Source organism: Pantherophis guttatus, chromosome 16 (genome assembly GCF_059756535.1).
Source record: "Pantherophis guttatus breed Tessera chromosome 16, ASM5975653v1, whole genome shotgun sequence".
In the NCBI taxonomy this organism is placed as follows: domain Eukaryota; kingdom Metazoa; phylum Chordata; class Lepidosauria; order Squamata; family Colubridae; genus Pantherophis; species Pantherophis guttatus.
The window spans coordinates 19,527,082-19,540,920 of record NC_142078.1 but is presented as its reverse complement, the minus strand read 5'-3'; the positions used below and the strand labels follow the sequence as shown (position 1 = coordinate 19,540,920).

The following is a 13,839-nucleotide window of genomic DNA, read 5'->3' as shown; positions in this document are numbered from 1 at the left end:
ATGACGGTTTCAGTGTCCCTGGGTCATGTGACATCCCCCCCTTTTGAGACAAGCAAAGTCATTGGAGGGGCCAGATTCATTTAACAACCCCGTTACTAACTTAACAATGGCAATGTTTCACTTAGCAATCGGTGGCAAGAAAGGTCCGTAAAATGGTGTAAAACTCACATAACAAATGTCTCGCTTACCAACAGAAACTTTGGTCTCAACTGTGGTCATAAGTTGAGGACTTCCTCTACCCCGTTTGCGGGAGGACAAAACTTTTTGGGCCGATCTGGCTTGGTGCCCAAGGCACATAATTTACTCTCTTGACCCCATTCCGTAATCCCAAAAGGTAATTAAAGCTGCCAGAGTCCAATTAAACCACTTAATTAGAGACTCCATTGACTGTGAGATTGAGGAGGGAAATTGTTTATAGGCCTCTCTGCCATTCTGCATGCCGTATTTCCATTTTTGGAACAAAGATCCTCTCTGGAGAAAGCCACTCTTTACAAACCGGGTCACCCTCACAACCACTGAAGTTACAACAGCACTAAAAAAAGTGACTTTGGACCATTTTTCACACTTACGACCGTTGCAGCATCCTCATGGATCAGGTCATCAAAATTCGGGTGCCTGTATTTCTGACAGCTGCTGCATCATCATGTGATGGGCATTCGAGACCTTCCGAGCTGGCTTTGGGCAAGCAAAGTCCATGGAGGAGGCTGGGTTTCTTGTACATGACTCATTTAACGTCTGCAATGACTCACTTAACAACCGTGGCCAAAAAAAGTCATGAAATTGGACCCAACTCACTTAACCAACTCATTTGCGATGGAAATTCTGGCCCCATTTTTGGTTGCAAGTCAAGAATATCTGTATTCTTCCCCAGAAAGGGAAAATGTTCAATAGTATAATGTTCCTGAAGACTTAATAAGAAGATAAGAAAAAGGAAGCCCGGTGGATTTTACTCCACTAGTCGTTCCCAAATCTATGGGGCGGTGGGTGCTCCTTTCCAATTCAAGGGCATTGAGCCAGCGCTGTCCGAAGACGTTTCCACGGTCGTGTGGCCAGCATGATGTCACGGAGCGTTGTGACCTTCCCACCGAAGTGGTACCTATTTATCTACTCGCACTTGCATGCTTTTGAACTGCTAGGTTGGCAGGAGCTGGGCGAGGATGGGAGCTCACCCTGTTGTGTGGCGCTTGGCTGTCGAACCCTCCAGCCAACAAGCCCAGCGTCTTAACCGCTGAGCCACCCTAACAAGTAACTAGGTGAACCAAGATATATGCAAACGTGGAGTCTTTTAATTGTAGAATTCTCTCGCCAACATCTTGGCACTGAAAAAGGCAGATTCTTTGCTCAGCTGCTACCGTGTGGGCATAATTCTTGCTGGACCAGTGGGAGGTTTGGGAATGTCAACACAGGGCCAACCTTATCCTGGTGGGAGATGAATGTCTGAAATGTGTCAATAAATCCATAGAGAAGCCGAGGCCCATGATGGACATTCAGGAGAGAATGTCAGTGCCAAATGGGTCTGAAATAGGCCCCTGGGTCTTCGGGTCTGGCTAGGGAGCAAAACCGCCCTGCCCCTTGTTAATCATGGACACTTTGAATGGGGAGGGGGGGCACTGCAGCCCCTTGGAGGCTCCTGACAGAGTTTGTCTTGGGGTGGGGGGACAGCAGCTGAGGGGAAGCCCACCGGTTTCCAGCACAGGGTCATTTCGCCAAATGAAAATTGACATTTTGGCTTGAACTTGGTGACCTCTGTCATTACATTAATGGCCTCCGAAGGGAAGCCAGGCCAGGTTAGGCTGATGGAGTTGTATGGATTGGTTAAACTGCAGAGCCCGGGATGAAGGGAGGGGGAGCTGAAAAAGATAGCGGGGGGGGGGGCAGGAAAGGGCTGAAAAATGGAGGAGAAACTCTGTCCTCGTTGAACTTTTGGCTGGCAATACAGGCAGATCTTCTACCCCGCGTCCTGCCGATCTAAGCAAAGGAAACAACACTTTACAAGTTATATTGTCCTTGCTAGGACCACAAACAACCCGGATTGCTACGGAGCAATTTTGCAAAATCATAGTATCTCTGGTCAAGGGAGGAGACCTTATACCAGCCCAGACAAATGATTGTCCAGGCGTGAGAACCTCCTGTGATGGAGCACCCACAACTTCTGGAGGCAAGCAGTTCCCCTGGATATATGTGGAAGCTCATCAGAGACAGACCCAACCTGGAACTAAGGAGAAATTCCCTGACAGCGAGAACAATTCAGCAGTGGGATGGCTTGCCTCTGGATGCTCCATCACTGCAGGTTTCTAAGAAGAGCCCGGACAACTATCCCATTCTTTGGCTGGGGACGATGGGAGCTGAAGTCCAACCACCTGGAGACCCTAGAGCGAGAACGTCAGCACAAGCCAAAAAATGTTTGTTAGACATTGTTGGCATCCAAACCCAACATTTCTTCTTCTTTCCTTTCTTTGCAGGATGAAACCACGCTAAAATTTTAAAACAACCCATTCTGATTTCACCCCTTTTAGCAACAAGACCTTATCCTAGCATTGTTTACTCACTTCGCCTGTGGGGCTTGGTTTTGTTTTTTCTTAATGCCCTTTTTCGACAGTTAATATCTTCTGTTATTTTCGGCAGCTCCAGCTGGCCATCTTGTCTCCAAGCCCACACAGATGTTTCAGGAGTCGCTAATCCCGAGGAAGATTTAATGCTAAGGAAAAAAATGGGTTACGTAAAGACGTCTGATCTTCTTAAGGAACCAAGCCTGCCCAGGGCATATTGTATGCCAAACGAGACTATATAAACAAGGAGCAGAGGAGAAAAAAGCCACTTGACAGATGTTCGAAAAGAAGACGGCCGAGGAGTTTTCCCAAGTGCCCAGTTTGCAGTGTCGCCATTCCTACCAGATGGATTTTCCTGTCGGGGTGTGCGATTCCTACACAATGGATGGAGCAGGTTATGCAGAATTTCCCTTTTACGCTTAGACAGGTTTCCACCTTTGCTCCTGCAGCTGCTAATTGACAGAGAGATTCTCAAATAGCTGCAGCTGATGGATTGATTATCCGCCATCATGTTGATGTCAACTCTTAGTGACCCCATAGATTCAGGGGTGGGCAACTATGACCCTTTTACAACCTGTGGACTTCAACTCCCAGAATTCCTCAGCCAGCATGGAGTCCACAGGTCGTAAAGGGTCCTAGTTGCCCACTCCAGCCATAGGTAGAAAAGGACTAACAATGAATGGTTGAGGGAATTAGGCACGTCCAGTCTACCGAAGAGAAGGACTAGGAGGGACGTGATAGCAGTCTTCTAATATTTTTGAGGGGCTGCTAAAGAGAAGAGGGGCTCAATCTGTTCTCCAAAGTGCCTGAGAGAAGGGCCATCTTGACTGGTTTACGTGAAGGTGGCTTGGATCTAAGCACTTTCACAGTGGTCTAAAATGGATCTGGTGAATAAAAAAAGTGGCAGTCTAGGAGTGAGGGTCAAGGGTCATCAGAAACTCATCTCTTTTTGTCTACATTGTCCAACTTTATCCATCAATGTGACACAGCAGTTAAGCAACCACAAAGCCAAATCTCAAGGGGTATAAACCTGAACTGAGTAGCCAGGGAGGATGGGGTGAGAGAAGAAGACCTTTCCCCATTCGTCCCCCACCTCATTGTGTTTGTTCAGGTTCAGGTGCGAGGAAGCAACACCTGTCTTCCCGACTAAACAAAAGCCCTCTCACTTTTCACTCTGCATTTCCACGAGTTCCCTCACCACCACCTCAAAGAGCCAAACGATTCCCAAGTCCCAGAAGGAAGGTTTGGGTTGCCAGAGACGACAAAAGCGCAATCATCGCCGCTTTTAATTAAAAGCTTTAATTAAACACAAAATACCCTGGGTGCTTTATTAGGCCGGGTAATTGATTTAATGCTCTGCTCGAATTCTATTAAGTGAGGATCCTGGCTCTGGAATGAACTGATGGGACGGGCCAGCCAAGCCTGTGGGGGGGGGGGGGCGGGGAGAGGTGAGAAGGGGGCATTGTGCACACGGCCAGCATCTTTGCACACCCAGCCAAACGCACGGCTCAGAAGAGTTGCAAATATTCTTCTTTATTGGTATTTTATTTACCGTATTTTTTGGAGTATAAAACGCACCTGAGTATAAGACGCGCCTTAGTTTTTGGGGAGGAAAATAAGAAAAAAGGCTGATTGGCAAGTGGATCAGCCTCCCGTTGTGAGCTCTGTGCCTTGCTTTTTTTTGCTTTTTTTTCTGCCTCTGAAACTTCTGAAACTCCGTTTCAGGAAAAACTTTTTTTCCTGCCTCTGAAAGCCTCCGAAACAGAGCTTCAGAAAAAAAAGCCTCTGAAGCTCTGTTTGGGGGCTTCTTTTCTGAAGCTTCGATTCAGTTTTATGTGGCTACATGCTCTTATCTGCCATTTTTCCCCTTCGCACAAAAGCATCTTTTCAAAAGTTTTGGATGTTGCAAGAGAAAAAGCACTAAAACCCCCCCAAAAAAAATTCCTTTCAATTGCAATTTTGCTTAATAGGCAGACAAATTTCAAGCACTTTCAAGTTACTGTATGTGGTGTTTGGGGAAAGGCCAGGCTAAATGAGTTTACACTGGAGTTTTTCCAATTTCTAGAACGACTCTGAGTCATTCTAGACATTTGCCACAAAAAAACCACAGCAGATGGCTTGGTAAAATGTTGGTCATCCACAGAGTTGGCCCCTAGAGATGCTTTTCTTGAAGAGGGAGGGAGGGAGAAAGCAGATAAAGCTGGACCTGAATGAAGACTTCACCATGCAGACTACGGTGGCTTATATCTATGTCTATTTATTTAAGCTGTATATGAGGACCTGAGTGAAGACTTCACCATGCAGACTAGGATGGCTTATATCTATGTCTATTTATTTAAGCTGTATATGAGGACCTGAGTGAAGACTTCATAGTGGGGGCGGGAGAGAGAGAGAGATAGACCTGAGTAAAGACTTCACAATGCAAAGTGCTGGGGCTTATAGCTATGCCTATCTCTTTTAAGCTGTGAGGACCTGAGGGAAGACCTCATTCTGCAGCAGAAATTTCTATGCATATACCAATTAGATAGAAAGATAGATAGATAGATAGATAGATAGATAGATAGATAGATAGGTAGAGGGGAGGGCAGACAGAGACACAGAGAAACAGAGACAAATGGCTGTCCAGTCTCCTCTTGAAAGCCTCCAGTGATGGAGCACTCACAACTCCTGAAGGCAAGCCGATCCACTGATTAATTGTTCTCGTTGTCAGGAAAAACTCTCCTCCATTCTAGCTGGTTCTCTCTGTGATTCGTTTCTACCCATTACTTCTTGTCCTGCCCTCATTTGCTTCGGAGAATAGGTTGACGTCTTGCAAACTCTATGAGTTATTGATGGCTTCACTTATTTCCAGGAGCAACTTCCATGCGTTCACTTTCTGTGGAGGCTTTGAGGGTTGTTGATTTGTTGTGTTAAGTTACTGAACTCCAGCTGCTGTTCCTTAGTGACAGATCTTCTGTCTGACTCCTAGGGGACCTCGATGTGAGCTGGTATTCTAGAATATTCTGAGCATGCCAATGGTCCGCCATCTGGGTCTGCAGATGAGAACAATTAATCGGTGGAATGGAAGTTGCCTCCAGAAGTTGTGGGTGCTCCATTGTTGGAGCTTTTCAAGAAGAGACTGGACAGCCATTTGTCGGAAATGTTATAGGGTCCAGGAGACCTCCAAAGGACCCTCCCAACTCTGTTCTATAACTCTGTTATTAATGTAACCTTACCATAAATTTAGAGTGTTTTGTTTTTTTTAATTTGGACTATCTTGCGAGGTTGACAACAATCTTGCAAGCCTGAAGGTATCTTTCTCCACCCACCCACCCATCACTTTTACAGTCCAGGAAATTAGGGAGGGTCCCTTTGGGGATGTTTTCTGTGCCCCTTTTCCTTCTGCTCCCTCTTATCTGACCGCTGTCTACTCTGTGGCTCTTCCTCCTGTCCCCCAAGATCATTCTCACAGACACAGCCACTCAGTGGTGAAATCCAATTTTTTTTACTACCAGTTCTGTGGGCATGACTTGATGGGCGTGGTGTGGCTTGGTGGGGTGGCATGGGAAGGATACTGCAAAATCCCCATTCCCTCCCCACTCCTGGGAGAAGGATACTGCAAAATCTCCATTCCCACCCCACTCTGGGGCCAGCCAGAAGTGGTATTTGCTGGTTTTCCAAACTGCTCAAAATTTCCGCTACCAGTTCTCCAGAACCTGTCAGAACCTGCTGGATTTCACCCCTGCAGCCACTCCAACAAGAAGTACCTCCTGCTTCATCTTCCAACAATAACTAAAAATAGCTGGCAGAATGAGTCGCTGCTCTGCCGGTCTATGCCACCAACTTTTAAAACCATGGAGTGGTTCTTACGGATTTTCTGCATTTTACGCAACAATACCATTGGGAAATAAGATCGCACCAGTTCCCTGGGTGGCACTTTCCAGATGTGAAGTGCCAGTTCTGGGAGATCTAACCCAATGCATCTGGAGGGCATAGGGTTGGGGAAGTGGCAATTAACATTGTCTCTTTTTTTCCCCTTCCTATTAGAAATGGCTGGTTTGGGCCATAATTTTGCCAAGCGCTCCCTCTCCTGGTGAAATGTTAGAAGTGCCTCTAGTCAAGAACATCTGGTTTTGATCTCAAAGGTGCTTTTTCAAAAGGCAACTGGAGGGTTGTTGTTGTTGTTTTTTCCCTTGAAGAAGGAGAAGAAAAACGTTTCGCTTCTCATCCAAGAGTTGTGATGGCGGGCGATGGAAGGATAGCTACTGACAGTCGAGACTGGACTTCTCAACTGTCTCAAACAGTTTCAACACTTCCTTTTGAAAAAGACTTGGTGTCCTGACAGTGAGAACTATTAACCAGTGGGACATCTTGCCTCCACAAGTTGTGGGTGCTCCATCACTGGAGCTTTTCAAGAAGAGATTGGACAGCTGTTTGTCTGGAATGGCATAGGATCTCCTGCTCCAGCAGGGGGTTGGACTAGAAGACCTCCAAGGTCCCTCCCAACTCTCTTCTTAGTCCTGTGCATAGAATGGAGGACATTCCAGCCTGGACTGACAGCCAGGACAACAGACTCTGTCCGTGACCATTTCCCCCAAACCTGAATGGATCTGAAAGCGGATTCTTTATTCCCAACTGAGAATTTTTTTTTTAAAAAAAAAGACCAGCGGATTCTGAGCCTAACATGAAGTTTTTGTCCTGTCTGCTTTCCCATCATCCTCTCCTCTCAGGACAAAAAAGCCATCGTAATTCATCACTCATGGAGATCCGAGTTATTCTACTCTTGATTAAATTAGTAAATGCAATCAGGATCTGAAGCGATTTAATTGAGAGAATTTATGGGAACCTGACAGTTTTATGCATGTTTGATGAAGTATTATAAGCTGGTTTTTTTTATTTTGCATAATTTAACTTTAAATTCTGTGCAGGAGGAGCCCCCCCCCCAAATCACCTATTCATGACCTAAATAAACTCTTTTAAGATGCATGTATCTATAATTTATTTCAAGCTCAGTATCTGTCACAGGTTGGTCCGGGAGTTCCCTCCTTTCCATTCTTGTTCTTTTGCCAAAGTGACAAATACGTTGAAAGTAATATTTGCTGCTCTTCTCGCTCATAGTATAAATCCTTGGCAATGCACGCATTTTATTTAAAGTTTTGAGAAGTCATCGTTTATAGGGGTGGAAGGCAGCGTCAAATAAATGCACGCAGACCGTCCAAGGCACAATATTCTCTGCCCGTTGCCAGTAAAACCCCATCAACACTACCCTTGTTCAATCAACAGGAAGAGAAGCTGCAGCAGCATTAGGGAAATTGCTACCATGCTGGGACAAAAGACTGAATGCATCTCACTTTCCCTGCAGCTGAATTTATAACGAAAGGATGATGAAAGATGCCAAGGCGGCGTTTGATCTTTATTTTATCCATAATCTCCCGTTTCTGGCATGGTGCTTGGCCAGAGCCTGATGTGGGGCGAAGGGAGCCACTGGCTGGATGTTTTGGACTGCAGTGCCCATCCTCCACTGGCCCACCGGGCCCAGCAAAGGCACGCCTCTTCCTTTCAGGCTTTGTGGAGACGTTTGGTTCAAATGGGCATCACTGGTTTTTCTCCCAAGACCCCAAACTGAGTGGGATGATGCAACCCCAAAGAAACTGGACTCCCGCTCCCATCATTCTTCACTAACTGCTGGATGATGGGAGGGGGAGTCCAACACTTTTGCAGAAAACCAGGCTAAGGATGATGGGCCACATGTTGCCTTCCAATGTGCCACACTCCCATTCCCATCATCCCCGATCACCATGCTGGTGGAGGATGGGCAAGGGAAATCCAGCCAGAGCCAGGTGTTAACTGGACTCCCTCTCCCATCCTCCCCAATCGGGTGGGCCAATGCCGGTGGGTGATGGGAGGGAGAGTCCAACCCAGCTCCCGCTCTCCCCCATCAGAGGGTCCACCGCACAGATGGGAACTGGAGTCCATAGAGTGTCTTCAAACTTGGCCGCTTGAAGACTTGTGGACTTCAACTCCCAGGATTCCCCAGCCAGCATAGCTGGCTGGGGAATCCTGGGAGTTGAAGTCCACAAGTCTTCAAGCGGCCAAGTTTGAAGACTTCTGCCATAGAGCAAATAAGAGCCCCGCCCGCGCCTGCGCGCCCGTTGCTAGGCGATGGCTTCCCGGCGCGCTCTCCCCCGGGGAAGCGGCGCCTGCTGATGACGCCATCGCCGCGCGCGGGCCCTTCCGCCGCCGGCCTGAAGGAAGGGGAGTCGCCGCGCCGCCGCCGCCCGAGCCCGGCCTCCCTCCGCCGCCATGGCCCGCAGACGCCTCCGCCGACGCCCGGTGAGTCCTCCGACGGCCCCCTTCCCCAGCGCCGGCCCGCACGACAGCCCCGCGAGGTAGGCCGGGCCCAGCAGGTGGTGCTCCCCCCACCCCCTCGGGCGCGGGCTGGCGGGACTGCAGGTCCCATCCTCCCCCGCCGCGTCTCTTTGGGGGGGAACTCCCCCTCCTCCCCTAGGGCTGACCCCGAGCCCGGTAAGCGGAGCGGGAGAGCCTGGCCGGGTCCAAGCTGGGCCCGAGAGCATTTGGGGGGGGGGCTCTGGGGTTGGGGGGGGTCTTGGCCCTCTCTTGAGGGTGGGGGATGGGAGCCCCCCCCCCGCGGGGCAAACATCCCAGCCGGAGCCTGGGTGCGAATCCTGCCCCGCGCGGGGGTGGAGTGGGGGGTGGCTGCCCTCTTTGCAGCCAGACTCTGCAAGTTGCCCCTCCGTGTCAGAGAGTGAAATAATAATATTTACTAATAATGCCATCCTCATATCCGAGGGGAATCCTCATGGGGGCCCTTTGGGTGAAAGCACCAGGCTGGGAGTTCTAGTCCTACCTTAGTTTGGGAGGCTTTGATCCTTAGCCTTTGCAGGGTAGTTGTTGTTGTGTGGGGGGAGGGGGAAATAGGAGGAGGAGGAGGAGGAGGAAGGAGTACAGTGTCAACAGGTATTCGCTGCCCAGGGTTGTTTGTTGTAATAATAAAACACAGGATCTTAAGTTTAAAAAAAAAATAATGCGATTGTATCTAAGCCACACTAAGATATCGGGATGCCGTTCAAAGGCAGGTGAGAACTATTGGTGGAACTGCATTAAAGGGCTGAAATGACCTTGGGAGAGAGGAGAAAGAGCCGCCTGGCTCAGAGAAGTACCATGCGAAAGGGCCCTATAGCCCACCAAAGGAACGGGAGGGGAGGAAACATCTCAGAAGAGAGAGACTCTCCCTAGTTTTTGGAAAAGCAAAATGGGAGAGGAAAGGAGAGGAGAAGATACTTTAAAATAAAGTGTTTTTAGCACTCGTATTTGTTGAGTTTCATGCCTGGACTACCTCGCAGGGCTGACAGTGGGCAGGTGCAGAACCTGCTAGAAAGGAAGAGGCCATCCTCCCCTCCCCTCCCCCTTCACTCCCATCTCTTCCTTCGCATTAAATCTGACACGTCTTTTTCTGCGCCTGAATGATCCTCCCTCCCAACTGCCTAGGTGACACAATTCATCCACTTTCTGACATTTTCTTTTCCCAAACTTTTGCCGGTCCTTTGGAACTCCCCGCCTATCATGCTCCTGTCGGTTTCTGAATCCGAAGGGGAAGAGGAACGGCTGACAGAGAGCGAGAGAGTGGATCCGTTGGCTGTGGAAAAAACTGGGGAAGAGCAAAGTCGGGCTGGGCAGAGCAGGGGAGAGGTAGAACAAGGAAAGGGGGGGGGTTCAGATGAAGAGCAAGGCCCACCCCCTCCTCATCCTAGTCAGCGCAGGGAGGAACGGAGAAGAGAGCAACATGGGTTGCGTGGTTTAAAAGGAGAGGCAAATGGGAGGGGCATTTGTCAGGAACAAACGCTGAGTTTATCTGGTGTTTCTTGGGATCCTGGCATCCTCCCAACTGGTTTGATTTATTGCCGTGCTACTTTACTGGTGGAATTCCTTATTTTGCTTGCCCTGCCGGATTAATTACCTTGCCTTGCCTTTGGATTTTTTGTTAGAAGCTTTCTGCTTACAACGTTTGCCAGCCAAAGGGACATTGGGGGCACAGTTGGTGATAATAAAGGGACTCATATCAGTTCTCTGGCTGTGTTGCCTTTGTGTTATGTCCTGGGTGACTTAGTCTGAGAGGCTGAATGAGTACCTTCCTTGTGCTTCCGTCTTTCTTTTCCTGACTTTAAAGAATTCTGAAACCTCTGGTCTTATAATTGATTTCCCTCCAGCCCTTTGCTCTCGACCGATGGCCTCCAAACTTGACAACTTCAAACATGGCTGGCCGAGGAGTTCTGGGAGTTGAAGTCTACAAGTTGTCAAGTTTGGGCTAGACTTTTGAGCCAATGCAACAGTGGCGACAGTGACATATCTGTAGCAGTTGTGACCTTCCAAATCCCAGTAAAGGGATTAATCCACATTGGTTTGCTGGTGGATCCAGTACCTGGCAGCCTCGCGGAGAGTACCGGGTGCGCGTCTTCAGCCGGCTGTCCTTCTCTCCCTTTTCCTCAACCTAGCTCTCCTTCTCTTCCTTCCTGCAGGCAGCTTCCGTCTCAGCACGTCCAGGCCGTGTTCACCCTCCTGGCTCGCTGGCCTCCCCTCCCATCTTCACGGAAGCGGTCGGGGCCGCCCCCTGCCAGCCTGGCTCTCCAGTCCTGTAAAAACCCGGGTTGCCCGATGCCTGTCATTCCTATCCCACGGCGGGTTCGGTCTTTCCACGGGCCCCACACGACATGCCTGCATTCGGCCTGCGGGCCTGTCCGGACCGCCCCCCTGGTGCGCACCAAGTACAACAACTTTGATATCTACCTGAAATCCCGCTGGATGTACGGGGTGATCCGTTTCCTGCTGTACTTCAGCTGCAGCCTGTTCACCTCCGTCCTCTGGGTGGCGCTGGCGGTCTTGTTTTGCATCCAGTACCTCGGCATCCGGTTCTTCCTCCGCTTCCAATACAAACTCTCTATTACCCTGCTGCTGATGGGCAGGCGGCGGGTGGACTTTAGCCTGGTCAACGAGTTGCTCATCTATGCCATTCATGTCACCATGCTGCTGGTGGGCGGGCTAGGCTGGTGCTTCATGGTTTTTGTCGATATGTAAATAAAGGTCAGTTGGGAGGGGGGGAGCCAGAGCCAGGGTGACTCTTGGCCTGGGGGTCAGATCCATCTCTGATCCTTCCTCCACCCTCCTCCTGTAATCAATCTCTCTCTCTCTCCCCTCTGTGGCTCCAGGGTCACTTGGCTTATGATAAAGGCAGGTTAGAGAGAAAGCAGGGTTGGCTCTGATCGCCTTGTAAAAGTCAGAGAAGGCCGATGCTTCTCAGGAAGACTGGCACCAGATGTTGCAGTTGGCTCCCTCCCCCCGGAGAACCGTTGGCTGGCCCTTGCCTCTTCTCTGTGGATCCTGCATCGTTTCCTTTCCCTTCTGCTATTCGGTCTATGGAAGTAATCTCTCGAGTTCTCTCGTTGGGTCGATCGTCTCTGTTCGTTTAATATCTGGAATATTTTTGTTCATCCAATGTGTTTTTAGAAATATCTCTCCTCCTTTCCCCCCCACCCCCCAAAAAAAGCCTAGTAATAATTTTAACTTGTTCTTCAGTAGCCTTGTTTCATTTCGCAGTTGCTGGCGAGCAGCCTCTAAGTTTACCGTTCGAAGGAGACCTGGGTGTTGCTGCCAGGCTCATGTGTAGTCTTGTACAGTAAGGGCTCAGCTGCCTTTACGTCCCCTTACGTGCCCTTCAGGTTGAAGATTGTGGGCTGTTTTAATATGGGAGAGAGATGATCGGGCTGTGAGTTAGAATCTCCCAGGTTCAGTTCCTGTTTCTGCCCGGAATTTAATAACTGGATTCGCACAACTCACTTATCCTTCGGCCTGGGTTAATAAAGCAGGGTGAGTTGGGATCATAGCACCTGCTGCGTGTGCCAACAAACCGTATTGTGTCTTAACAACATGCGGAAGCAACAACTGAGGCTGAATGACGGATGGTAACCTTTTGAGCCTAACTGAGTGCATTGAGCAAACACAGCCTTCACATGGACTTTTAGTAATCTATCATTCCTTGCTTTCAACCCATCCGCAGTATCCCTCAGATTGTGGCCTGTATCACGGAGCCATGGGGGTCAAAATAAGGACAACGTATGGGTTGCCCTTAGGACATTCCAGTATGCCCTCTTCGGCATCCATGTTGTGGCAGGAAATCATGTTGCATGCACATAGCCTCTTGTGCATATGAGCACACGCATATGAGCCATGGTGCTGCTGTCCAGCAGAGAAACGCCTCTCCCCCAGGGGCTGGTGAGAACCGCTAAGAAAAGGGTATCTTTCTTTCCTTCTCCTTGAAAACCACTCCATAGAGCAGTGGTTCTCAACCGAGGCAGCTTGAAGATGTGTGGACTTCGACTCCCAGAATTCCTAGCCCGCATGTTGTGGACTTCACCTGCCAGAGGTGAAGTTAGGAAATATGAATGTGTATGATTATGTCCTCCCTTTTTACGACCCTTTAATCCCTTAATTCGGGGTAAGAGTCAGGGCAACTGGATGGAGCTGAGGGTTTACTGGATGGATGCCCTTCCTGACGCCTATGGGGGAGTTCACAGCAGATGTTTTTTCTTTGCGCCCAGACAGAAAATCTGCTGCTACCAAGGATTGAACCCCCAACCTTCCCAGTGAGAAGCAAGGGTCTTCACCACTAAACCACCACACCGCACATCCATCCATCCATCCATCCATCCATCCATCCATCCATCCTTCCTTCCTTCCTTCCTTCCTTCCTTCCTTCCTTCCTTCCTTCCTTCCTTCCTTCCTTCCTTCCCCCCTCCCTCCCTCCCTCTACATCTATTCTTCTATACTTCTATCTATCTGGACACAAACTTCCAGAATTCCCCAGCCAGTATGTGTGGACTTCAATTCTCATTGATGGTCATGCTGTCTGTGGAATTCTGCGAGTGGAAGTTCTCACTCTTGGAAATTCTCAAGATTGGGAAAACTTTGCCCTTAAAATCACAGGAGGGAGAGACTGAACGGGCTCTGACTACCATGCAATCTTTTCTCAACTCTTGCCCCCCACCTCCGCTACTCCTGGAAGGGGGGAGAGTGGCCAAATGCAACAGCTTCCTCTTCCTGTCTCTGCATTGCCCTTGAAGGGTTCTCCCCACTCGCTCTCCCTCATTCAGCCCTCCTGGCTGAGCTCAACGTCTCTTCCTTTGCCCCAAAGCCCAGCTCACCTGCCTACAGATTTGCTCTGCTTAGTGTAAGGCTGGGTTTCCCCTGCTGCAATTAAAGGAAGCTCCGCAGGGCCGCTCCATGCAGAGGTGGCCCT

At 49.4% G+C, this 13,839-nt stretch overlaps 2 protein-coding genes across 2 annotated transcripts in view; both read left to right on the top strand.

Moving 5' to 3' along the window:
• The first annotated feature begins 8,765 nt into the window (after positions 1-8,765).
• On the top strand, positions 8,766-12,107 carry TMEM250 (transmembrane protein 250). Its single transcript, XM_060683897.2, has 2 exons — positions 8,766-8,861; positions 11,066-12,107. The coding sequence occupies exon 2, from the start codon at positions 11,202-11,204 to the stop codon at positions 11,619-11,621; it is 420 nt and encodes a 139-aa protein (XP_060539880.1). The 5' UTR covers positions 8,766-8,861; positions 11,066-11,201; the 3' UTR covers positions 11,622-12,107.
• Positions 8,769-13,839, top strand: part of NACC2 (NACC family member 2) — a 50,115-nt gene continuing 45,044 nt past the window's right edge. The window contains exon 1 of the mRNA XM_087879622.1: positions 8,769-8,861. The gene's annotated coding sequence lies outside the window, so the exon portion shown is untranslated. The remainder of the gene's footprint in view (positions 8,862-13,839) is intronic.

Bases quoted from the DNA above. Each gene is read 5' to 3' on its own strand.
- TMEM250 (XM_060683897.2), top strand. From the start codon at position 11,202: ATGCCTGTCATTCCTATCCCACGGCGGGTTCGGTCTTTCCACGGGCCC.